Source organism: Salmo salar, chromosome 01 (assembly GCF_965601325.2).
Source record: "Salmo salar chromosome 01, fSalSal1, whole genome shotgun sequence".
NCBI lineage: Eukaryota > Metazoa > Chordata > Actinopteri > Salmoniformes > Salmonidae > Salmo > Salmo salar.
In genome coordinates, this window is record NC_138291.1 from 91,868,434 (window position 1) to 91,895,350 (window position 26,917).

General features: G+C 43.4%; 1 protein-coding gene across 2 annotated transcripts in view; it reads left to right on the forward strand.

Annotated features, from left to right (window-relative positions):
* The first annotated feature begins 23 nt into the window (after positions 1-23).
* LOC106609945 (ubiquitin carboxyl-terminal hydrolase 42) overlaps positions 24-26,917 on the forward strand; it is a 27,997-nt gene continuing 1,103 nt past the window's right edge. The window contains exons 1-17 of one of the 2 annotated variants that reach the window (XM_014209004.3): positions 24-441; positions 7,101-7,347; positions 11,780-11,989; positions 13,946-14,056; positions 14,363-14,462; positions 14,871-14,938; positions 20,997-21,067; positions 21,173-21,255; positions 21,605-21,716; positions 21,806-21,946; positions 23,609-23,709; positions 23,900-24,065; positions 24,157-24,744; positions 24,857-24,939; positions 25,029-26,135; positions 26,235-26,593; positions 26,690-26,799. In XM_014209004.3, the coding sequence (XP_014064479.1) occupies positions 7,110-7,347; positions 11,780-11,989; positions 13,946-14,056; positions 14,363-14,462; positions 14,871-14,938; positions 20,997-21,067; positions 21,173-21,255; positions 21,605-21,716; positions 21,806-21,946; positions 23,609-23,709; positions 23,900-24,065; positions 24,157-24,744; positions 24,857-24,939; positions 25,029-26,135; positions 26,235-26,593; positions 26,690-26,766 (3,615 nt within the window). In that variant the 5' untranslated portion in view covers positions 24-441; positions 7,101-7,109 and the 3' untranslated portion in view covers positions 26,767-26,799. Of the gene's footprint in view, positions 442-523; positions 972-7,100; positions 7,348-11,779; positions 11,990-13,945; positions 14,057-14,362; positions 14,463-14,870; positions 14,939-20,996; positions 21,068-21,172; positions 21,256-21,604; positions 21,717-21,805; positions 21,947-23,608; positions 23,710-23,899; positions 24,066-24,156; positions 24,745-24,856; positions 24,940-25,028; positions 26,136-26,234; positions 26,594-26,689; positions 26,800-26,917 lie in introns of those variants that run through there. The other variant, XM_014209013.3, reaches the window with a different exon arrangement.

A 26,917-nucleotide genomic window follows, 5' to 3' on the forward strand; every position in this document is an offset into this window, starting at 1 on the left:
TGTATTTGTTTGACCACTTGAATTCCAGGCAATTAATAAGACTCACTCCCGTTAATTATTGTTATGCATGCCTCAAACAGTCATGCATTGTCTGGGAGTACAGTTGTTGTATAAGCTTTGCTTTCGAAGTAAATGGACGTAGCACACTCACACATTACATTGCAGATTGAGAACGATCAAAATCCAATATAATGCATAAAAACGATAATTAAACGGTTTGCCCGTTGTATCTCACCATAAAGGTCAAGACGTGTAAGTGCTGTCTACGACTACTGTGAACACGTTCCACACTGAGCCTCAGCGAATCAAGAGTTGCCTTTCATCCGTAGTACCCGGATTTACCCGTAGGGAAATTAGCTACGTCATTGTTCACGGACTGACTACAGCTGGAAATAATACATGGACATGCACGTATAATAATATATTTATAAAAAATTACAGGTAAGAGCATTTCTGTTGTATTAAATACTGAGCATTGTGTTAGTCTAGTTGAAGTCCAAATGATTTAACCCATTGGGTTTTTCTGTAGTTAGCCTATACCGGGCGGCTCACTGAGTGTCATGTCGGAGGCGAGCGCTCAACCACCGGTGAATTTTAAATCTCGAGCCGCTCTTTAGAACGTAGTTAGCCTAGCAGCTAGCTAGCCGTGTTTCCCATAGATAAACCTGTGAATGCTAAAATGGTTCGGCGTTAAAGTCTCAGGTTTATCAAGGAACAATACATAAACACCACTTTACCACCGAAAAGGCCAGCTACCTTGCATTGTACCAATGATTGCTAACCAACGTAGTTCGTCATTGTTGCACAATGACAAAGCTCATAGCCCATTTGGGCAGTATTGTTAGCTACGTTTTGCCGTTACCATGGAGTTTGTGGTTACCATGCATACACGCCTCAGAATGAGACATTCTGAACGTGTTCATAAGAAATACGACATTATTTACTTTCCGAACATTTGTTTCAAAAACAGGGTAAGAAAGTTTGAAATGATATTTTCTGATCTTTTGAATTACGTGTTAGAGGCCTATCTCGTTCGCTAAAGCCTCAGCCAGCCAGACTGCCAGGCAGAGGTGGGACTTGGTAGGAACAGTTGTCGTAAACGTGCGAAGTCAATCTTAATGGCTAACATGTGTTTGAAACGATTGTCACTTGAAAGTCCAAGGAATACTACTTGGATTTATTGAGAACTTAAAATCGATGTAGCTAATTTTGTTTTTGATTTGTAATCATTAGCTAGTTTGCTACCGCAATTTGGGAAATTGCGTCTCTGCTAGGTAAAAATGGGGAAATTGCGTCCCTGCTACCTACTGTACTAACGTTAGCTGAAAGCGTTCTAACGTTAGTTAGTAGCTATGTGCTAAATAATGCTAGCTAAGTCAGCTTCTTGCACAGACAGCAGAACGGTACATTAGAAAGCAGGATCAGTTAAATTTGATAAACAACCAGGAACAACAATTATTTTCTGTTTCATTAAGAAAGCAAAACATGTGTTTGGTTGTTGAGTGAATTAGAACATGCCCATTTCAAGTTAATTTCAAAAAACTAAAATGCCTCATGAATTTGGTTCAATTGTCATACTCCATCAGAACCCAAACTATAAGCCTGTTTTACTCGAATGTTTGTAAACAAAGTAAATGTAAAACACTGTATAGCCTCAATTGTTGAAACTAATTGTGATATCATGGATCTTGGATATCATGGATATCATGATATCATGGTCTTGCAACCATAGCGCTGTCTATACATTTTAGAGTGGTTACATTTCTCCAGCCCCATCCCTCAGCTTTTTACCGAAACAGGGTCAGGGTTTTTGTTTCGAATGCTGATTGCCCCTTTAAGATCAAGGCTTCCCTATTCTGATTTCGGGGAAAGATGGTTTCTTTCTCCAAAGATGGTGCATAAATTAAGATGTCTTACTCAGGCCTTTTACCATTGAAATAATTGTCACAGTTTTGGTCTGCATAGTTAATTGACTGTAAATGAACCAGAAAAAATGAGGGAGTGAGATGTCTCGCTTCCTCATCCGTCTCTGGTTTCACTTTAGTGTTTGTTCCTGTGTGTCATTACTGCTAGCTACAATGTTGTCCATACCCTGCTCTATCCCTATTTGTAACTGATCAAACCAGCAAGGATATCAACAAAACTTTCCTAGACTTTATATGGAAAAATAAACAACACAAATGTAAGAAGTCTGTAATATCAAACCAAAGAGCTGATGGTGGGCTTGAAGTACGAGATTTAATTGATAAACAATACCTTTTAAAGTAAACTGGATAAAAAAAATGTATGATTAGCTCGGAATCTATATGGTACTTCATTCCCTGTCATATTTTATTGGGTGGTCTTCATTTTTGTGGAAGTGCAATTATTCTCCAGCAGAATTACCCATCAAACTGTCCAAATTTCATGAACATGCCCTTTTAGCCTGGAAACTGTGTCATGTCCACAACTTCTCCCCACACCAGGCACTTCTGTAGAACAACAAAGATATTGTTGTTAAAAACAAGTCTTTGTTCTTTCCTAAGTGGGTCACAATAAATATTATATTTGTGCTTGATTTATTTGATAAAGAAGGACATATACTCTCTTATACAAAGTTCTTAGAAACATAACTTCCCAATACATTATAAATAATTTAATTCTATATGGAAAGCAATACCTTCAGGACTTATTCAATTAATGAAATCTCATTTGTGTTTTGGTGAACATGTCATGATAGATGCACAACTTATGTTAGGTTTCCCCCTGCTGGATAAGAAATGTAATAATACATTCATAAATAACTTTTTCACTCCAAGAACAAGATCTCTTCTAGAGGGAAATTCTTCTGGAATGCACATATTACTGAAATTGAATGGAAGAAAGCTTGGTTGCTTCCTCAAAAATGTGGTATATCAAATAAAGTAAAAGAAATTCACTTTAAAATCTTGCACAAAATATATCCTTGCAATAACTTGTCTAAATTCATGGATTTAGAGGACATATGCCTTTACTGTGATAAAGTATAAACTATTATACACATTTTGACTCTGTGAAGTTATTTTGGAGTGAGTTAAGTATTTACATTTTAATTTCATCAAGACCCATGTATTTACAATGAAATATGTTATTAAAATGAAAACAAAACCACTGAATTAGTCGTTTAATTTCTTAATTCTCTTTGGTAAATTGTATATACACAAACTAATATTTGAAATCTGTCCCTAAATGCAATATATTTTTACTTGAAATCCAATATCTAACAAAATCCCTAGAATTTGTCAATAACAAAAAGAAAACACTTCTTACAACTCTATCATACGTTTATACAACTGTAACCCCTGGTTTTGTTATCCTTTTTTTGTTATTTTCTTTTAGGAACTTAAACTTATGAAAGCAATCCTTGTGATTTTTGTTTATTCAGAAAAAAATATACATGTAGTGATGTCGTATAAAAATAAAATGTTATCCATGTGACTTCAGTAGTAGCTAACTACACTGAACAAAAATAAATGCTACATGCAAAAATCTCAATGATTTTACTAAGTTAGTTTATATAAGGAAATCAGTCAATTGAAATAAATTCATTAGGCCACAATATATGAATTTCTCATGACTGGGAATACAGATATGCATCTGTTGGTCACAGATACCTTAAAAAAAACGTAGAGGCGTAGATCAGAAAACCAGTCAGTATCTGGTGTGACCACAATTTACCTCATGCAGTGCGACACATCTCCTTCGCATACAGTTGATCAGGCTGTTGATTGTGACCTGTGGAATGTCGTCCCACTCCTTCAATGACTGTGTGAAGTTGCGGGAATTGGTGGAAACTGGAACACGCTGTTGTACACGTCGATCCAGAGCATCCCAAACATGCTCAATGGGTGACGTCTGCAGGCCATGGAAGAACTGGGACATTTTCAGCTTCCGGTATCTCTGTGCATTAAAATGTTATTGATTTAAAATTAAATTGTGTTCATTGTCCGTAGCTTATGCCTGCCTGCCCATAACCCCACCGCCACCATGGGGCAGTCTGTTCACAACATTGACATAAGCAAACCGCTTGCCCACACAATGCCATACACACTTTCTGCCATCTGCCCGGTACAGTTGAAACTGATTCTTCCGTGAAGAGCACACTTCTCCAGCGTGCCAGTGGCCATCAAAGGTGAGCATTTGCCCACAGAAGTCGGTTATGACGCTGAACTGCAGAAATTCTTGGGTTGTCCAAACCCACCGTTTCATCAACTGTCTGGGTGGCTGGTCTCAGATGATCCCGCAGGTGAAGAAGCCGGATGTGGAGATCCTGGGCTGGCGTGGTTACACGTGGTCTGCGGTTGTGAGTCTGGTTGGACGTACTGCCAAATTCTCTAAAACGAGGTTAGAGGTAGTTTATGGTAGAAAAATTAACATTCAGCTCTGGTGGACATACCTGCAGTCAGCATGCCAATTGCACGCGCCTTCAACTTGAGTCATCTGTGGCATTGTGTGACAAAACTGCACATTTTAGAGTGGCATTTTATTGTCCCCAGCACAAGGTGTACCTGTGTAATGATCATGCTGTTTAATCAGCTTCTTGATATGCCACACCTGTCAGGTGGTACGGATATCTTGGCAAAGGAGAAATGTTCACTAACAGGGATGTAAACAAATTTGTGCACAACATTTTAGAGAGACGTTTTTTTGTGCGATTTTAAACATTTCTGGCATCTTATTTCAGATCAGGAAACATGGGACTAACACTTGTTGCATTTATATTTTTCAGTATAATAACATCAATCGAAAGTTTAGACTACTGACCTGGAGTGTAGTGACAATGTGATATAATTTGGCGACATTTTAGTAAAGTTGTGTGTGTCTCAGAAACGTATTTACTATATATGCAACCCAGATGTCCAAGATGCAACTCAAACGCTGAACCAAAGACCCCTAGACTCACTCGGGTAGGAAGCTAGATTCAGCCGCGGGCCGATTTTTGTTGGAGCGGACTAAGCCAAAAAAAATATATATATATATTTTTCAAATACAATAATTTCATACCTTGATTACCTTGAGACACGATCACATACACTATATATACAAAAGTATGTTGACACCCCTTCAAATTAGTGGATTTGGCTATTTCAGCCACACCTGTTGCTGACAGGTGTATAAAATCGAGCACACAGCCATGCAATCTCCATAGACAAACATTGGCAGTAGAATGGCCTTACTAAAGAGCTATAGGATGCCACCTTTCCAACAAGTCAGTTTGTCAAATTTCTGCCCTGCTAGAGCTGCCCTGGTCGTCTGTAAGTGCTGTTATTGCTTAAAAATCGTCTGTCCTCAGTTGCAACACTCACTACCGAATTCCAAATTGCCTCTGGAAGCAACGTCAGCACAAGAACTGTTCGTCAGAAGCTTCATGAAATGGGTGTCCATGGCCAAGCAGCCGCACCCAAGCCTAAGATCACCATGCGCAATGCCAAACGTCGGCTGGAGTAGTGTAAAGCTCGCTGCCATTGGACTCTGGAGCAGTGGAAACGCATTCTCTGGAGTGATGAATCACTACACCATCTGGCAGTCCGACAGATTAATCTGGGGTTGACGGATTAATCAGGGTTTGGCTGATGCCCAAATGCATAGTACCAACTGTGAAGTTTGTTGGAGGAGAAATAATGGTCTGGGGTTTTTCATGGTTCGGGCTAGGCCCCTTAGTTCCAGTGAAGAGAAATCTTAACGCTATAGCATACAATGACATTCTAGATTAATCTGTGCTTCCAACTTTGTGGCCACTGTTTAGGGAATGCTCTTTCCTGTCTTTCCTCTTTCTGCATGACAAAGAAAGATCCATACAGAACTGGTTTGTCGAGATCGGTGTCGAAGAACTTGACTGTCCTGCACAGAGCCCTGTCCTCAATCCCACCGAACACCTTTGGGATGAATTGGAACGCCGACTGCGAGCCAGGCCTAATTGCCCAACATCAGTACCTGACCTCACTAATGCTCGTGGCTAAATGGAATAAAGTCCCCGTTGCAATGTTACAACGCCTTCCCAGAAGAGTGGAGGCTGTTATAACAGCAAAGGGGGACCAACTCCATATTAATGCCCATGATTTTGGAATGAGATGTTCGATGAGCATGTGTCCACATACCTTTGCTCATGTACTGTATGTCTTTTTTTTATTTTTGCGAATACTTGAACATATTTCCTAAATCTTATATATATTTTTTTTCTGAATTCCTGGATTTTAGTCTTGACTAAGGCAAAAATCATACATTTCCTGTCAAATTCTTTCAGATCTCCACTGGGGCATAGGGTGTAGGGGTCCATTTAGGATTGCTGTTCACTTTGTTGTAATGTTTTTCTATAACTTGCAGTCACTAAACCAAACTTCAAAGCTTTGTCTCTGTGTCGCATGTAAATTCAAAGCAAAACCTAAGCAGTGCATGCCTTTGGGGCTTCTACACTGTCTGCAGAACTTGTTTTCTCACTCCGAGAAATACTTTTACTTTTATATCCATGGGGTTGTCTGCATGACTTTTATATGACCCATTTACACCACCAGACAGACCACCTGCTGGTAATTGAGCAGGTCAATCCTGGTTGATGCTCTGTGTGATTGAGGCTACCTCCGTACTGAAATCCTACCCAGGATAACAATCATTTGATTTATTTGTGCACTGAAAATATGTTATTCACATTGTGACACTCAGAACATAAGATTATGATTGTCATAAACATTTAACGGTTGCTGTGTAAGATCGGATCTAGAAATACATTACATTTTTGTACAGTGCACTGAATTTGCCACAATCTGCATCTTCAAAGTGGATGGTAGCACAGACCCATTAGAGTTCCAGGAAATAATGTGAGTTTGAAATGGAAAATAGGATGCTTTTGGGTGGTTTATGGGTGGTTATAGTTTCTGTAAAGCTCTTTCATCCTCTTCTAGAGCTACAGAGCTAGTCTTGTTCAAGATGTTTACTTTTATATTCCTAGGTGTTACTTCATGTGTTCTACCTCCAGGATGATTTTTGTCACAGGCACAGTTCAGTACTCCCAACTAGGCCTAGGTTAGTATCTAAAGAAACATTGCCTAACATCACCCTCTCTATTTGTGTTTTTTGTCCAACAGCAATGAACAATGACCATAGTTGACAGATCTTCAGAGAAATCTGACCTAGAGTCAGTCGGGTGCAAGCGCTCAGGATCGCTGAACTTTCCTGGCGGTGACGGGAACGGGATGGACAGTGCCTGCTCCAGCTGGGGGGCGGGGGGGCCCTCGTCTTCCGACACCCCCAGGGTGAAGACAGGGGGCTGCATGGGCCCCACCCCTGGAGCCACAGTCTACAGCAGCAGTGCAGACAGGCCCAAGGAGCAAGGTGAGGAGGGTTGGTGTGCTCAACTCATAACAGATATAGTAGACAAGGTATCTTTGGTTGCAGGACTCCAAGTGCATAAAATGAATCCCGAAACATATTCCATTCTGTGCTAGCAAAACAGTCCTGTAGTTTAGCATCGGCTTCATCTGACCACTTTTTTTATAGACCGAGTCACTGGTGCTTCCTGCTTTAATTTTTGCTTGTAAACAAGAATCAGGAGGATAGAATTATGGTCAGATTTGCCAAATGGAGGGCGAGGGAGAGCTTTGTACACGTCTCTGTGTATGGAGTAAAGATGGTCTAGATTTAGTCCCCCTCTGGTTGCAAATTTAACATGCTGATAGAAATGAGGTAAAAAGGATTTAAGTTTGCCTGCATTAAAGTCCCCAGCCACTAGGAGCACCGCCTCTGGGTGAGCGGTTTCCTGTTTGCTTATGGTGGTATACAGGTCATTGAGTGCGGTTTTAGTGCCAACATCGGTCTGTGGTGGTATGTAGACAGCTACAAAAAATACAAAATCAAATAAATACATTTTATTGGTCACATACACATGGTAATGCGAGTGTAGCGAAATGCTTGTGCTTCTAGTTCCGACCATGCAGTAATATCTAACAATTTCACAACAACTACCTTATACACACAAGTGTAAAGGAATGAATAAGAATATGTACATATAAATATATGGATGAGCGATGGCCAAACGGCATAGGCAAGATGCAGTAGATGGTATAGAGTACAGTATATACATATGAGATGAGTAATGTAGGGTTGTAAACATTATATAAAGTGGCATTGTTTAAAGTGACTAGTGATACATTTATTACATCCAATTATTAAAGTGGCTAGAGATTTGAGTCAGTATGTTGGCAGCAGCCACTCTGTTAGTGATGGCTGTTTAACAGTCTGATGGCCTTGAGATTGAAAAACAGCTTCTGTCTCTCGGTCCCAGTTTTGATGCACCTGTACTGACCTCGCCTTCTGGATGATAGTGGGGTGAACAGGCAGTGGCACGATCATCTCCTTTGTTTTGTTGACGTTGAGTGTGAGGTTATTTTCCTGACACCACACTCCGAGGGCCCTCACCTCCTCCCTGTAGGCCGTCTCGTCGTTGTTGGTAATCAAGCCTACCACTGTATTGAAGTCTGCAAACTTGATGATTGAGTTGGAGGCGTGCATGGCCACGCAGTCATGGGTGAACAGGGAGTACAGGAGAGGGCTGAGAACGCACCCTTGTGGGAACCTAGTGTTGAGGATCAGCGGGGTGGAGATGTTGTTTCCTACCCTCACCACCTGGGGGCGGCCCGTCAGAAAGTCCAGGACTCAGTTGCACACGGCAGAGTCGAGACCTAGGGTCTCGAGCTTAATTACAAGTTTGGAGGGTACTATGGTGTTAAATCCTGAGCTGTAGTCGATGAACAGCATTCTTACATAGGTATTCCTCTTGTCCAGATGGGTTAGGGCAGTGTGATTGTGATTGCGTCGTCTGTGGACCTATTGGGTTGGTAAGCAAATTGGAGTGGGTCTAGGGTGTCAGGTAGGGTAGAGGTGATATGATCCTTGACTAGCCTCTCAAAGCAATTCATGATGATGGAAGTGAGTGCTACGGGGCGATGGTCATTTAGATCAGTTACCTTAGCTTTCTTGGGAACAGGAACAATGGTGGCCCTCTTGATGCATGTGGAAACAGCAGACTGGGATAGGGATTGATTGAATATGTCCGTAAATACACCAGCCAGCTGATCTGCGGATGCTCTGAGGACGCGGCTAGGGATGCCGTCTGGGCCAGCAGCCTTGCGAGGGTTAACACATTTAAATGTTTTACTCACGTTGGCTGCGGTGAAGGAGAGTCCGCAGATAAACTCTCTAGGTAGATAGTGTGATCTACAGCTTATCATGAGATACTCTGCCTCAGGCGAGCAAAAGCTCGAGACTTCCATAGATATCGTGCACCAGCTGTTAACATATGCATAGGCCCCCGCCCTGTCTTACCAGAGGCTGCTGTTCTATCCTGCCGATAGATATTGTATAACCCACCAGCTGTATGTTCTTAATGTCATCGTTCAGCCACGACTCAGTGAAACATAAGATATTATAGTTTTTAATGTCCCGTTGGTAGGATATACGTGCTTTCAGTTCATCCCATTTTTCCAGCGATTGAACGTTAGCTAGCAGGACGGAAGGCAAAGGCAGATTAGCCACTCGTCGCCTGATCCTCACAAGGCACCCTGATCTTTTTCCACGAAATCTCAGTTTCCTTCTCCAGCGAATGACGGGGATCTGGGCTTGGTCGGGTGTCTGTAGTATTCCCCCTCCTGTCCGACTCATTAAAGAAAAACTGTCTAATCTGAGGTGAGAAATCGCAGTTCTGATGTCAAGAAGCTCTTTTCGGTCATAAGAGACGGTAGCAGCAACATTATGTACAAAACAAGTTACAAACAATGCGAAAAAAAAAAAAAATTGAGTGGTTGGTTAAGAGCCGATAAGACGGCAGCCATCCCCTCCGGCGCCATCATATCTTATTCCACATTTTGTTATGTTAGACTTATTCTCAAATGGATTATACATTTTTTTCCTCATCAATATATACACAATACCCCATAATGACAAAGTTAACAGGTTCGTAGAATTTCTTTGCACATTTATTAAAAATAAAAAACAGATACCTTATTTACATAAGTATTCAGGCCCTTTGCTATGAGACTGGAAATTGAGCTCAGGTGCATCCTATTTACATTGGTCATCCTTGATGTTTCTACAACTTGATTGGCATGATTTGGAAAGGCTCACACACCTGTCTATACAAGGTCCCACAGTTGACAAGAATAGTCCGTAGAGCTCTGGGACAGGATTGTGTCGAGGCACAGATCTGGGGAAGGGTACCAAAACATTCTGCAGCATTGAAGGTCCCCAAGAACACAGTGGCCTCCATCATTCTTGAATGGAACCACCAAGACTCTTCCTAGAGCTGGCCACCCGGCCAATCGGGAGAGAAGGGCTTTGGTCAGGGAGGTGACCAAGAACCCGATGGTCACTCTGACAGAGCTCTAGAGTTCCTCTGTGGGAGAACCTTCCAGAAGGACAACCATCTCTGCAGCACTCCACCAATCAGGCCTTTATGGTAGCTTGGCCAGACGGAACCACTCCTCAGTAAAAGGCACATGACAGCCTGCTTGGAGTTTGCCAAAAGGCACCTAAAGGACTCTGACCTTGAGAATCAAGATTCTCTGTTCTGATGAAACCAGGATTGAACTCTTTAGCCTGAATGCCAAGCGTCACGTCTGGAGGAAACCTGTCACCATGTGGGTGGCAGCATCATGTTGTGGGGGTGTTTTTCAGCAGCAGGGAATGGGAGACTAGTCAGGATCGAGGCAAAGATGAATGGCACAAAGTACAGGGAGATCCTTGATGAAAACCTGATCCAGAGTGCTCAGGACCTCAGACTGGGGCGACGGTTCACCTTCTAACAGGACAACGGCCCTAAGCACACAGCCAAGACAACGCAGGAGTGGCTTCGGGACAAGTCTCTGAATATCCTTGAGTGGCCCAGCCAGAGCCCTGACTTGAACCCGATCGAACATCTCTGGTGCGACCTGAAAATAGCTGTGCAGTGATGCTCCCCATCCAACCTAACAGCTTGAGAGGATCTGCAGAGAAGAATGGGAGAAACTCCCCAAATACAGGTGTGCCAAGCTTGTAGCATCATACCCAAGAAGTCTCAAGGCTGTAATCGCTGCCAAAGGTGCTTCAAAAGTACAGAGTAAAGGGTCTGAATACTTATGTAAATGTCACGAGTTAGATTTAAAAAAAATATATAAATTAGCAAAAAAATCTAAACCTGTTTTTACTTTGTCATTATGGAGTTGTGTGTGTAGATTGGGGGGGGGGGGGGGGGGGGGGGATAATTTAATCAATTTTAGAATAAGGCTGTAACGTAACAAATTGGAAAAAGTCAAGGGGTCTGAATACTTTCTAAATGCACTGTATTTCAAGCCTCTCCATACAGAGAGGGCTGAGTTGAGTAGCTGTAGTTTCCCACATCTCTTCTCATAAGTGACTGCCTGAACCGGTTCTCATAGGTGTTTTATGTTGCTGTCTTTTATACTGACCCAGTTATGTAACCATATTGTTCTGAGGGGGTTTAAATCAATAGCCTGATGTACCCTGAACTATATGTCAGTAAACAAGCACAGGATTTTCCTGCCTTCCCCCACCCATCAAATATGCCCTTGCTTTGAATTCAAGTCTTTTCAGACTCTCTCAGAAATTGATTGTCAATTTCATAGTGCCTTGAAGTTGGACGCAGTCAAAAACAAACTTTTCCTTAGACGACCTTCAGAGATTTATTCCCACTGGGTTATCTACCAGGCAACACTCCTTTTTGTCACGGCTTTCAGTATGTATTTGACCATTTCTTTCCCCTTCCCCTTTGCAGTGGTGCTGACCAGTGGGGACGGTATCGCCCTGCCACAGAAGGTGCTGTTCCCAGCCGAGCGGCTTAGCCTGAAGTGGAACCAGGTCCACCACATCGGATCAGGTCTCCAGAACCTGGGAAACACCTGCTTCCTCAACTCGGCTCTGCAGTGTCTCACCTATACCGCTCCCCTCACTAACTACATGCTGTCCCGGGAGCACTCTAAAACATGTATGTGGGTAATAGAACCAGGGGCTCTGTTGTTACATTTTCATAGCAGGAGAAGGTTAGAAAGAGAAAGAAAATAACTAATATTCGACAAACCGAGACTTCAGAAAGTATTCATACCACTTGATTTATTCCATGTTGTGTTACAGCCTGAATTCAAAATGGATTCATACATAAGGTACCACAGTTAACAGTGCATGTCAGAGCAGAAACTATACCATTAAGTTCAAGGAACTGTCTGTAGATCTCTGACATAGAATTGTGATGAGGCATACAGTACCAGTCAAAAGTTTGGGCACCTACTCATTCAAGGGTTTTTCTTTATTTTTACATCGTAGAATAATAGTGAAGACATCAAAACTATGAATGCTGTGCTGCTTAAGTGTGCATTGAATTTGAAATAAATCACTGATTGTCACCAGCAATGCACCATCACACCTCCTCCAAGCTTCACGGTGGGAACCACACATGCAGAGATCATCCGTTCACCTACTCTGCATCTCACAAAGGCACGACAGTTGGAACCAAAAATCGCAAATTTGGACTCATCAGACCAAAGGACAGATTTCCACGTGTTTAATGTCCATTGCTCGTGTTTCTTGGCCCAAGCAAGTCTCTTCTTCTTATTGGTGTCCTTTTAGAAGTGTTTTTTTTTTTTTTGCAATTTGACCATGAAGGCTTGATTCACGCAGTCTCCTCTGAACAGTTGATGTTGAGATGTGTCTGTTACTTGAACTCTGAAGCATTTTATTTGGGCTGCAATCTGAGGTGCAGTTAACTCTAATGAACTTATCCTCTGCCCCAGAGGTGACTCTGGGTCTTCCTTTTCTGTGGGGGTCCTCATGAGAGCCAGTTTCATCATAGCGCTTGATGGTTTTTGTGACTGCACTTGAAGTAACTTTCAAAGTACTTGAAATTTTCCAGATTGACTGACCTTCATTTCTTAAAATAATGATGGACTGTCATTTCTCTTTGCTTATTTGAGCTGTTCTTGCCATATGGGCTTGGTCTTTTACCAAATAGGGCTAATCTTCTCTATACTTACCGTACCTTGTCACAAAACAACTGACTCAAATGCTTTAAGAAGGAAATTCCACAAATTAACAAGGCACACCTGTTAATTGAAATGCATTCCAGGTGACTACCTCATGAAGCTGGTTGAGAGAATGCCAAGAGTGTGCAAAGCTGTCATTAAGGCAAAGGGTGGCTATTTGAAGAATCTCAATTGTAGAATATTTTTTGATTTGTTTAACACTTTTTTTGGTTCCTACGTGATTCCATATGTGTTATTTCATAGTTGAGGTCTTCACTTTTATTCTACAATAAATAAAGAGAAACCCTTGAATGAGCAGGTGTCCAAACTTTTGACTGGTACTATATATCTGGGGAAGGGTATACAACAATTTGAGTGTTGAATGTTCCCAAGAGCCACGTCGTCTCCATTATTGGGAATTTGAAAAAATATGGAACTATACACTCTGCCTAGAGCTGGCCGAACTAAGCAAGTGCAGTCAACTAGATTTATGTGTTTTTATATACATTTCCACCCTCAAAGTTGGAATAATACTGTGAAAATTATGATATTGCCCATTAAGTGTAAGAGCTGTTTGAAAAGACTGCCTGCCTGAAATTTCAGCCTGTTTTGGTGGGATGGAGTTTTGACCTGCCTGGTGACTTCACCAGGCGGTAAATTAGTTAATTGACCAATTAGAAAGAGTTCCAAATCTCTCTGCCAGTAACAGCTAGTTTTTCCCTCCCCACTCAGATCACTCCCTAGCAAAATTCTTGCTTGAGAAATAGATTTTTGTTAAGCTATTTTGGTTTATTGTTTACCAGTTTTAATTGAAAACAATCACATTAAGGTACTTAATTGTTACCCAGAAATGATAAATGATTTGATAGACCTTTAAATACATTGTACCTATTACGTGATTGACCGTCATCTGTGTTGATGTTAAGGTCATGAGCCTGGGTTCTGTATGATGTGCACAATGCAGAATCACATCACCCAGGTCTTCGCCAACTCTGGGAATGTCATCAAGCCCATTGGAGTCCTCAACGAGCTCAAACGTAAGTAGTGTTTACTTGGAATCAGAGGGGGAAACCCTTTAGCACAAAGTTGATAGGAAAGTCTTTGTTCAGGTGTGTTGAAAGCCATTACAACTAAATAACATGTCCGCAAAATAGTTTTTCCCTCCAAAAATGCAAGGAGAGTTGGGACTGCATCACAGGTGCAGAATTCTGGGAAACCTAGTCAGCAAAATAGTTTTCCCTCCAAAAAAAAAAAAAGAGTTGATACTGTCATTTTTGTAGGGAAAACTGACAGACTTTAACCCTATCATTTATTGAGTCTTCCTCTGTATAACACCTGTGCAGGGATTGCAAAGCATTTTCGCTTTGGCAGCCAAGAGGACGCCCATGAGTTCCTGCGGTACACAGTGGACGCTATGCAAAAGTCCTGCCTGCCTCTAAACAAGTAGGTGTTACACTGAAATCAGTGTTCAGCCACTAGGAAGCACTGTTCTGGACTCGCATCTCATCTGACCCACATTCACGTATAGCACAGAGTGAGACATGATTAATATATCAAGTTTTAGTGACCATCTCCTATACACCAGGGACCCTTAACTGACTTTAGGATCCCCCTCCTGTGTAGTGGAAGGCTATTTTGCCCCCCAACAGGTTGCCGCTACTCTCAGCAATTACTTTTGCTCTATTTCCTCAGCTGTCTGTTGCTCCTCAAAGGGCTGTCCCAATGAGAAATTAAATGAAGGCTATCTTGATTTATATGATCCTGTGTATACGCATAAAGGCAATTTCCCTTAAGGCTATTGGGAGTCACTGATAAGCATCTTTAACGGTTTGATGATTCCTTTTACAACAGATTGGACAGGCAAACGCAGGCAACCAGTTTCATCCATCAAGTCTTTGGAGGGTATCTACGGTCCAGAGGTAGGCTTATTAGTGTAATCTTTAAATGTTTCACTTACTGAAGCCGATACGAGCATTGCTTGCTCTTTGGGGTATTAGACTAGGTACAGTTGAAGTCGGAGGTTTACATACACCTTAGACAAATACATTTAAACTACATTTTTCACAATTCCTAACATTTAATCCTTGTAAAAAATTCCCTGTCTTAGGTCAGTTAGGATCACCACTTTATTTTAAGAATGTGAAATGTCAGAATAATAGTACAGTGATTTATTTGAGCTTTTATTTATTTCATCACATTCCCAGTGGGTCAGAAGTTTACATACACTCAATTAGTATTTGGTAGCATTGCCTTTAACCTGTTGGGGCTAGGGGGCAGTATTTTCACGGCCGGATAAAAAACATACCCAATTTAAACTGGTTACTACTCTTGCCCAGAAATGAGAATATGCATATAATTAGTAGATTTGGATAGAAAACACTCTAAAGTTTCTAAAACTGTTTGAATGGTGTCTGAGTATGGCAGGCCAAAACCTGAGAAGATTCCATACAGGAAGTGCCCTGTCTGACAATTTCTTGTCCTTCTGTTGCATCTCTATTCGAAAATACAGCATCTGTGCTGTAACGTGACACTTTCTAAGGCTTCCATTGGCTCTCTAAAGCCGCCAGAAAGTGGAATGGGGTGTCTGCTGTCTCTGGGCAAAGTACAGCAGCAGAGTTTGTAAGTGGTCAGCCTGGGGATAGTGAGACTGAGATGCGCGTTCACGAGACTTCTCCATTTTTTTTCTTTCAGCCTTTGAATGAATACGTTGCCCGGTTGGAATATTATCGCTATTTTACGAGAAAAATAGCATAAAAATAGATTTTAAACAGCGTTTGACATGCTTATAGGTACGGTAATGGAATATTTTGAATTTTTTTGTCACGAAATGCGCTCGCACGTTACCCTTCGGATAGTGACCTGAACGCACGAACAAAACGGAGGTATTTGGATATAACTATGGATTATTTGGAACCAAAACATTTGTTGTTGAAGTAGAAGTCCTGGGAGTGCATTCTGACGAAGAACAGCAAAGGTAATCCAATTTTTCTAATAGCAATTCTGAGTTTAGTGAGCCCCAAACTTGGTGGGTGTCAAATTAGCTAGCCTGTGATGGCCGAGCTATGTACTCAGAATATTGCAAAATGTGCTTTCGCCGAAAAGCTATTTTAAAATCTGACATAGCGTTTGCATAAGAGTTCTGTATCTATAATTCTTAAAATAATTTATGTATTTTGTCAACGTTTATCATGAGTAATTTAGTAAATTCACCGGAAGTTTTCGGTGGGTATGCTAGTTCTGAACATCACATGCTAATGTAGAAAGCTGTTTTTTGATATAAATATGAACTTGATTGAATAAAACATGCATGTATTGTATAACATGATGTCCTAGGAGTGTCATCTGATGAAGATCAAAGGTTAGTGCTGCATTTAGCTGTGGTTTTGGTTTTTGTGACATATATGCTTGCTTTGAAAATGGCTGTGTGATTATTTTTGGCAGGGTACTCTCCTGACATAATCTAATGGTTTTGCCATCGCTGTAAAGCCTTTTTGAAATCGGACAATGTGGTTAGATTAACGAGAGTCTTGTCTTTAAAATGGTGTAAAATAGTCATATGTTTGAGAAATTGAAGTTATAGCATTTTTGAGGTATTTGTATTTCGCGCCACGCGATTCCACTGGCTGTTGACTAGGGTGGGACGCTAGCCCATAGAAGTTAAATTGTTTAACTTGGGTCAAACATTTTGGGTAGCCTTCCACAAGCTTCCCACAATAAGTTGGGTGAATTGACTCATTCCTCCTGACAGAGCTGGTGTAACTGAGTCAGGTTTGTAGGCCTCCTTGCTCGCACACGCCTTTTCAGTTCTGCCCACAAATGTTCTATAGGATTGAGGTCAGTGCTTTGTGATGGCCACTCCAATACCTTGACTTTGTTGTCATTAAGCCATTTTGCCACAACTTTGGAAGTATGCTTGGGGTCATTGTCCATTTGTAAGACCCATTTGCGACCAAGCTTTAACTTCCTGATTGATGTCTTGAGATGTTGCTTCAATATATCCACATAATTTTCCTTCCTCATGATGCCATTTATTTTATGAAGTGCACCAGTTCCTCCTGCAGCAAAGCACCCCCACAACATGATACTGCCACCCCCGTTCTTCACGTTTGGGATGGTGTTCTTCGGCTTGCAAGCCTCCCCCTTTTCCCTTGTTTTACTGTGGATATAGATACTTTTGTACCCGTTTCCTCCAGCATCTTCACAAGGTCCTTTGCTGTTGTTCTGGGATTGATTTGCACTTTCCACGCCAAAGTACGTTCATCTCTAGGAGACAGAACACGTCTCCTCCCTGAGCGGTATGACGGCTGCGTGGTCCCATGGTGTTTATACTTGCGAACTGTTGTTTGTACAGATGAATGTGGTACCTTCAGGCGTTTGAAAATTGCTCCCAAGAATGAACCAGAGGTCTTGGCTGATTTCTTTTGATTTTCCCATGATGTCAAGCAAAGAGGCAATGCGTTTGAAGGTAGGCCTAGAAATGCATCCACAGGTACACCTCCAATTGACTCAAATGATGTCAATTAGCCTATCAGAAGCTTCTAAAGCCATGACATAATTTTCTGGAATTTTCCAAGCTTTTTAAAGGCACAGTCAACTTAGTGAATGTAAACTTCTGACCCACTGGAATTGTGATACAGTGAAATAATCTGTCTAAACAATTGTTGGAAAAATTACTTGTCATGCACAAAGTAGATGTCCTAACCGACTTGCCAAAACTATAGTTTGTTAACCTCTCTAGGGTATGTGGGACGAAATCGTCCCACCTACGTAACAGCCAGTGTAATCCCGTGGCGCGTTATTCAAAAACCTCAAATGCAAAAACTTCAATTTTTCAAACATATGACTATTTTACACCATTTTAAAGACAAGACTCTCGTTAATCTAACCACACTGTCCGATTTCAAAAAGGCTTTACAATGAAAGCAAAACATTAGATTATGTCAGCAGAGTACCCAGTCAGAAATAATCAGACACCCATTTTTCAAGCTAGCATATAATGTCACATAAACCCAAACCACAGCTAAATGCAGCACTAACCTTTGATGATCTTCATCAGATGACAACCCTAGGACATTATGTTATACAATACATGCATGTTTTGTTCAATCAAGTTCATATTTATATCAAAAACCAGCTTTTTACATTAGCATGTGACTAGCATGTGACTAGCATTCCCACCGAACACTGCCGGTGAATTTACTAAATTACTCACGATAAACGTTCACAAAAAGCATAACAATTATTTTAAGAATTATAGATACAGAACTCCTCTATGCACTCGATATGTCCGATTTTAAAATAGCTTTTCGGTGAAAGCTCATTTTGCAATATTCTCAGTAGATAGCCCGGCATCACAGGGCTAGCTATTTAGACACCCAGCAAGTTTAGCACTCACCAAAGTCAGATTTACTATAAGAAAAATGTTATTACCTTTGCTGTCTTCGTCAGAATGCACTCCCAGGACTTCTACTTCAATAACAAATGTTGGTTTGGTTCAAAATAATCCATAGTTATATCCAAACAGCGACGTTTTGTTTGTGCGTTCAAGACACTATCCGAAAGGGTAAATAAGGGTGACGAGCATGGCGCAATTCGTGACAATTTGTTTTCTAAATATTCCATTACCGTACTTCGAAGCATGTCAACCGCTGTTTAAAATCAATTTTTATGCCATTTTTCTCATAAAAAAGCGATAATATTCCGCCCGGGAATCTGCGTTTAGGTAAACAGACGAAAGAAAATAAAGCATGGGGTCGACTCGTGCACGCGCCTAAGCCCATAGTACTCTGATCGGCCACTTGCCAAAAGCGATAATGTGTTTCAGCCAGAGGCTGCCTCGATATCGTTCAGCTTTTTCCCTGGCTCTGAGAGCCTATGGGAGCCGTAGGAAGTGTCACGTTATAGCAAAGATCCTCAGTCTTCAATAAAAAGAGCCAAGATGAAACACAACTTGTCAGACAGGCCACTTCCTGCATGGAATCTTCTCAGGTTTTGGCCTGCCATTTGAGTTCTGTTATACACAGACACCATTCAAACAGTTTTAGAAACTTTAGGGTGTTTTCTATCCAAAGCCAATAATTATATGCATATTCTAGTTACTGGGCAGGAGTAGTAACCAGATTAAATCGGGTACGTTTTTTATCCGGCCGTGTCAATACTGCCCCCTAGCCCTAACAGGTTAACAAGAAATTTGGAAAACGAGTTCATGACTCCAACCTAAGTGTACAGTGGGGGAAAAAAAGTATTTGATCCCCAGCTGATTTTGTATGTTTGCCCACTGATAAAGAAAGGATCAGTCTATAATTTTAATGGTAGGTTTATTTGAACAGTGAGAGACCGAATAACAACAAAAATAGAGAAAAACGCATGTCAAAAATGTTATAAATTGATTTGCATTTTAATGAGGGAAATAAGTATTTGACCCCCTCTCAATCAGAAAGATATCTGGCTCCCAGGTGTCTTTTTATACAGGTAACGAGCTGATTAGGAGCACACTCTTAAAGGGAGTGCTCCTAACCGCAGCTTGTTACCTGTAAAAAAGACACCTGTCCACAGAAACAATCAATCAGATTCCAAACTCTCCACCATGGCCAAGACCAAAGAGCTCTCCAAGGATGTCAGGGACAAGACTGTAGACCTACACAAGGCTGGAATGGGCTACAAGACCATCGCCAAGCAGCTTGGTGAGAAGGTGACAACAGTTGGTGCGATTATTTGCAAATGGAAGAAACACAATATAACTATCAATATCCCTCAGCCTGGGGCTCCATGCAAGATCTCACCTCGTGGGGTTGCAATGATCATGAGAACGGTGAGGAATCAGCCCAGAACTACACAGGAGGATCTTGTCAATGATCTCAAGGCAGCTGGGACCATAGTCACCAAGAAAACAATTGGTAACACACTATGCCGTGAAGGACTGAAATCCTGCAACGCCCGCAATGTCCCCCTGCTCAAGAATACATATACATGCCCGTCTTTAGTTAGCCAATGAACATCTGAATGAATCAGAAGACAACTGGTGAAAGTGTTGTGGTCAGATGAGACCAAAATGGAGCTCTTTGGCATCAACTCAACTCGCCGTGTTTGGAGGAGGAGGAATGCTGCCTATGACCCCAAGAACGCCATCTCCACCATCAAACATGGAAGTGGAAACATTATGCTTTGGGGGTGGTTTTCTGCTAAGGGGACAGGACAACTTCACCGCATCATTTGACGGGGCCATGTACTGTCAAATCTTGGGTGAGAACCTCCTTCCCTCAGCCAGGGCATTGAAAATGGGTCGTGGATGGGTATTCCAGCATGACAATGACCCAAAACACATGGCCAAGGCAACAAAGGAGTGGCTCAAGAAGAAGCACATTAAGGTCCTGGAGTGGCCTAGCCAGTCTCCAGACCTTAATCCCATAGAAAATCTGTTGAGGGAGCTGAAGGTTCGAGTTGCCAAACGTCAGCCTCGAAACCTTAATGACTTGGAGAAGATCTGCAAAGGGGAGTGGGACAAAATCCCTCCTGAGATGTGCGCAAACCTGGTGGCCAACTACAAGAAATGTCTGACCTCTGATTGCCAACAAGGGTTTTGCCACCAAGTAGTAAGTCATGTTTTGCAGAGGGGTCAAATACTTATTTCCCTCATCAAAATGCAAATCATTTTATAAAATGTTTGACATGTGTTTTTCTGGATTTTTGTTGTTGTTATTCTGTCTCTCACTGTTCAAATAAACCTACCATTAAAATTATAGACTGATCATTTCTTTGTAAGTGGGCAAATCTACAAAATCAGCAAGGGATCAAATACTTTTTCCCCCCACTGTATGTAAACTTCCGAATTCAACTATCTGTAAAGCACTGTGACAACTGCTGAATAAGTTTGATTCATTTCTATACTTTCTCGCTGTGTTGTACACCATTTAGAACATTAGATGGCTGTCGTTTGTTAATAGGTAAGATGATCTAATTGTGTCTGTCTTTTTACAGTAAAATGTTTCAACTGCAAAGCGGTCTCTGACACGTTTGACCCTTATTTGGATGTTGCTTTGGAAATAAAGGTAACGGTGAACTGCCTTTCATGCTGCACAATGGGGGAACCTGTCAAACCATTGTGTCTTGTTAAGAATGCATCATTGACAACTGTCACCCGTGTTACCTTTCAGACTGCTCCCAGTATCACAAAGGCCCTGGAGCAGTTTGTTAAGCCTGAGCAGCTAGATGGAGAGAATGCCTACAGATGCGCTAAGTGAGTAGATCTGGATAAATTTGTTAATCTCAGCATAACGCTGCCTAAACCAGTTATTGTTCATCTCAGCATAACGCTGCCTAAACCAGTGTTATTGTTCATCTCAGTATAACGCTGCCTAAACCAGTGTTATTGTTCATCTCAGTATAACGCTGCCTAAACCAGTGTTGTTATTGTTCATCTCAGTATAACGCTGCCTAAACCAGTGTTGTTATTGTTCATCTCAGTATAACGCTGCCTAAACCAGTGTTGTTATTGTTCATCTCAGTATAACGCTGCCTAAACCAGTGTTATTGCAACCTAATTCTGCATGTTTTGTTTTTGGTATTTCTAACTTATGTCTGTGCAGGTGTAAGAAGATGGTTCCAGCCTCTAAGAGATTCACCATCCACCGCAGCGCTAATGTGCTCACCATCTCACTGAAGCGATTCGCCAACTACAACGGGGGCAAGATCGCTAAGGTAAGACATCAGGAAACATTGTCAGTGAAAGCAAAATGTACAGATCTTTATCTAGATTTCCACTGCCATTGCCTGTTTCTCTCCTTTAGGACGTGAGGTATGCGGAGTGCCTAGACTTGCGTCCCTTCATGTCTCAGTCCCACGGCGAGCCCCAGGTCTATGTGCTCTATGCTGTCCTGGTGCACTCTGGCTTCAGTTGCCACGCTGGGCACTACTACTGCTATGTCAAGGTAAGCACTAATATACAGTGTATTCAGACCCCTTGACTTTTTCCACATTTTATTATTACGTTACAGCCTTATTCTAAAATAGATTTTTACTCAATCTACACACAATACCCCATAATGACAAAGCAAAAAATCTGTTTTTATTTGTAATACAGTTAAACACCTTTATCTACATAAGTATTCAGACCCTTTGCTATGAGACTCGAAGTTGACCTCAGGTGCATCCTGTTTCCATTGATCATTTTATCTTTATTTAAACTAGGCAAGTCATTTAAGAACATTCTTATTTAAAATGACGGCCGTCACCGGCCAAAGACGCTGGGCCAATTGTGCGCTGCCCTGTAGGACTCCCAATCACGGCTGGTTGTGATACAACCTGGATTCGAACCAGTGTAGTGACACCTCTAGCACTGAGGTGCAGTGCTTTAGACCACTGCGCCACTCGAAGGATTTGTCCGTCTAGATTTGAGACAGGATAGTCGAGGCACAGATCTGGGAAAGGTTACCAAAACATTTCTGCAGCATTGAAAGTCCCCAAGAACACAGTGGCCTCATCATTCTTAAATGGAAGAAGTTTGGAACCACCAAGACTTTTCCTAGAGCTGGCCGCCCAGCCAAACTGAGCAATCGCGGGAGAAGAGACTTGGTCAGGGGAGGTGACCAAGAACCCGATGGTCACCCTGACAGAGCTCCAGAGTTCCTCTGTGAAGATGGGGGAACCTTCCCGATGGACAACCATCTCTGCAGCACTCCACCAATCAGGCCTTTATGGTAGAGTGGCCAGACAGAAGCCACTCCTCAGTAAAAGGGCACATGACAGCCCACTTGGAGTTTGCCAAAAGGCACCTAAGGACTCTCAGACCATGAGAAACAAGATTCTCTGGTCTGATGAATCCAAGATTGAACTCTTTGGCCTGAATGCCAAGCATCATGTCTGGAGGAAACCTGGCACCATCCCTACGGTGAAGCATGGTGGTGGCAGCATCATGTTGTGGGGATGTTTTTCAGCAGCAGGGACTGGGAGACTAGTCAGGATCAAGGGAAAGATGAACAGAGCAAAGTACAGAGCGATCCTTGATGAAAACCTGCTATAGAGCGCTCAGGACTTCGGACTGGGGCGATGGTTCACCTTCCAACAGGACAACGACACTAAGGACACAGACAAGGCGATGCAGGAGTGACGTCAGGACAAGTCTCTGAATGTCCTTGAGTGACCCAGCCAGAGCCCAGACTTGAACCAGATCGAACATCGCTGGAGAGGCCTGAAAATAGAATAAGGCTGTAACGTAACAATGTGGAAAAAGGGAATTGGTTTGAATACTTTCCCAAATGCACTGTGTATTAGGGTTTACTAATATACACTACTACGTAGAGGTAAGCCCTGAAATACACTATGTTGAGGTCAGCCCTAACATCTAACCTAATATATATATTACTACTGCTACTTCAAGGTAAGCTCCAATATTGGCAGAAGTCACTAGTAGGACGGTTCTCGAACAATCAATGAAAGAGAAAGCTTAACGACTACAACCCAAACCCCCATGTGAATAATCCTCTCACCACTTCTATGTAAGCCAGATGTTTGATTACAGTCTTCTATAAAGGATTATGTTAATGCTTACGTATGTCAGTGTGATGCATGTTTTATAAGCCTCTCTTTTTCAGGCTAGCAATGGCCAGTGGTACCAGTTGAATGACTCCTCTGTGTTGGTCAGTGACATCAGGTCAGTCCTCAACCAGCAGGCTTACGTCCTCTTCTACATCAGGTGAGTAGCTCCCATTCACTGTGTAGTGTACACCCTGTCAACCAAGGGGAGCCTTGTTTGAATGGTGTAAAATATTGGCATGTTAAAGCATTGTGTTGGACCACGCAACAGTTCTGCGCAGGTCATTTTCCCTTTGTGGTTGAGTTTTTTTTTTAAATCTGTGTTGGGTGCCGCCTGTTCTTGCCACCAGGTCACCTGATCTGAAGAACGGAGGGGACTACAATCACACGAGTCGGACCCCGGGGCCCCTCGGCCAGTCGTCCCCCCGCCCCATCCTCACACCCCGGGTCAACATTGGGCCACGACACACCAACACTGGCTTCATAGGGCCACAGCTGCCCCCACACATGGCTAAGGTACAGCCTAAACACAATCATCTGTTCAGAGGCAAGATGTTTAGTAAGAGCCTGTAACCAATGTGTCTCCCCCCCCCCCCCCCCCCCCCAGAACATCTTTCACGTCAATGGGAACGGCTCGCTAAGGGACTACTCCTCTGGCTCTAAGCCCAGCACCAGCAGTGACAGCAGCATGGGCAAGACTAGCTACAGCCCGCTCGCCACCTCTTCCTCCCATCCTCTCAGCCGTCCCACAGGCATCCCTGACCCCGCCAAGCGCCAGAAGCTCTCCTTCTTCATAGGTCAGGGCAAACAGATCCGCCCCTCATCATCCTCGTACGCCGAGCCGTCCTCTTCATCACAGTCTACATCAGACATGTCTACGCCCCGGGATCCTCGCGTTAACGGCACTCCCTCCGGTAATGGTCACGGGGCGTCGTTGCTGGTGCCGTACGGCCAGGAGTCGTCAGAGGAGTCGGACCAGGAGGGAGGCAGTGGTCTGGGGAACGGCACGGCTAAGCCTCACGTTAACGGGAGGAAGGGCGAGACCATCTACGGCCCCGTCCCCAGAGTGCTGGCCCTCAAGACCAACGGCATCGGTAACGGCCAGGCTACCATGCACCGTAACGGGACCAACAGCTTCTCCAAACTCAGCCAGAACGGACACTGCAACATCAATGGCATCAAACACCCTGAGAAGGTACCTATACTCAGTCGACACACATTTTAAATACTTTACTGAACTCCACAAATCACATTAGTGAACGGATTCACACAAACACCTGTGTACTCATGTGTCTGTTGTTGTGCAGATCCACGGTAACGGTCATGCGATGTCGCCCGGTTTGGGTTCCAGCATGTCTAATGGGGTGGAGGCTCACCACAGTGGCCCAAGGTGAGCGTGATCAAATCCTCTTTTTTTGATCCACTTTGCTTGATGATTTGAAGATCCAGTAATTCATGAAATGTTGTCTTTTTCTACAGCAAAGAGGTGTATTGCGCCACCCCCAGCCAGGCCAGCACCTCTCAAGGCCTGCACAGTGCCGACATCGACAGCCGCCTCTCCCTCACCCCAGAGAAAAGGGCTAAAACTCACTCTGGCCCCCTCCCTCACCACGCACCATCAACTGCTGCTAAACCTCCATCCTCAATGGCTGATGTTGGAGCTAAACCACTTACCGCCTTGAGGGAATCCAGCTCCAACCCTGGGGTCTTATTCCTCCAGCCCACCCCCCGCGCCCTCAGTACCCCAGCCCTCTCCGGACCAGGCCTGGGGGCCACGAAAGGCCTCGGAGCCCCACACAGGGGATCTGGGGAGGACGTCAGGGAGACCCAGAACAGCCCAGCTGCAGGGCTGGATGGAAAGCCCAGCTCCAGAGAGGGAAGAGACCAGATGTACTCTTCCGATCGGGAGGAGAAAGGCGGGTTGAACTCTTCCGATCGGGATAAGGAGAAAGGCCGACTACATTCTTCAGACCGCGATAGGGATCGAGACCGGCTGTACTCTTCTGACCGGGATAAAAACGGAGAAGGGGATAGGTACCACCGGGACAGGAGCCGTGAACGCAACCGGGACCATGACTCAGACCACTACCGGCACCGGCGAGATCACCGAGACAGAGACCACCACCGGTCGTACCGGGACCGCTCGCTCAGCCGGGACAGACACCGGAACTGGGAGTCTGAGGCATTCCTCTCGCAGCGACGCTATCACCCCAGAGAGAGGGACAGGGACCGCTGTCACCACCATTACCACCACAGAATGAGAGAGGACAGGAAAAGTGACAGGAGGGAGCACAGCCACCACAGCCTCCCACACAGAGAGGAGCCTCATGGACGCTCAAGGTGGAGGGATGAAGGTAAAGAGAGGGGTTACTACCCTTCACAGGAGACCCCCCTGCCCACCCCACTGAGCTCCAGCACCAAGCCCAGTCAGTCCCTCCCTCGCCCAGCCCTTTCCCCAGCCCAGGAGAAACAACCCGAGCCTCACAGAGAGGAGAGAAAGGACAGCTCTGAGGAGCGTCGGGCCAAGAAACCCAAGAAGAGCAAGAAGAAGAAGTCCAAGGACAGAGAGAGGCACCGAGAGAATAGGTAAGGCAGTCTTCTCTCTTAAGCCTCCACAATGAGACAATGTCAGATAAAGTAACAACTGATCTATATTAACTCTGACCTGGGTGTTCTTTCTTCCAGGACCTTTGACGTGGATTCCTCTGACAGGGCAGCCGACGGCAGCAGTTCCTCCAAACACAAGAAAAGTAGGAGGTACGACAATGACACAGAGGATGAGAAGTCGGGGGGTGAGATCCGCTCTACCCAGAGTTCCGAGGGGCACCGTGACCCCAATGCCCCCCGGGAGGGTCGCAGGGCAAGCAGCAGCGACGATGAGAGGGCGAGCAAGAAGCGACGTTACCAGGACGATGGCTATGACAACAGCTACCCCAAGAAACGCCATCGCGCCGATGACAACGACAGCTCCTTCTCCTCTCGTGATGGATCACCAACAGCAGCTCCTCAAAACGCATCGCACCGCCACTTCAACGAACACACAGGTAAAAAAACAAGCAGATGTGGTTTCTATAGGTGCAGTTGTTTCTCAGTTTGTCACGGTGTTAATCTATCATTTTGACCATAATGTTTTGTTGTAGGTAATGGCTTAGGTCAACCCAATGGAAACTCCCACGAATGTTCTACCAATGGACTGTGCAATGACCTTAGACAGTAGATTTTCTCTGTTTGACCAGAGACACAGAACAATGTAAGTATCTTTCCTTTGCCGCTGTCTTACTCTCAGAATCTCTATGCATGGTTATGAGTGGAAAAACAGGAGCCGATTTCAACTCATCTTGATTGTGTAAAGACAGATGGGACTGTCT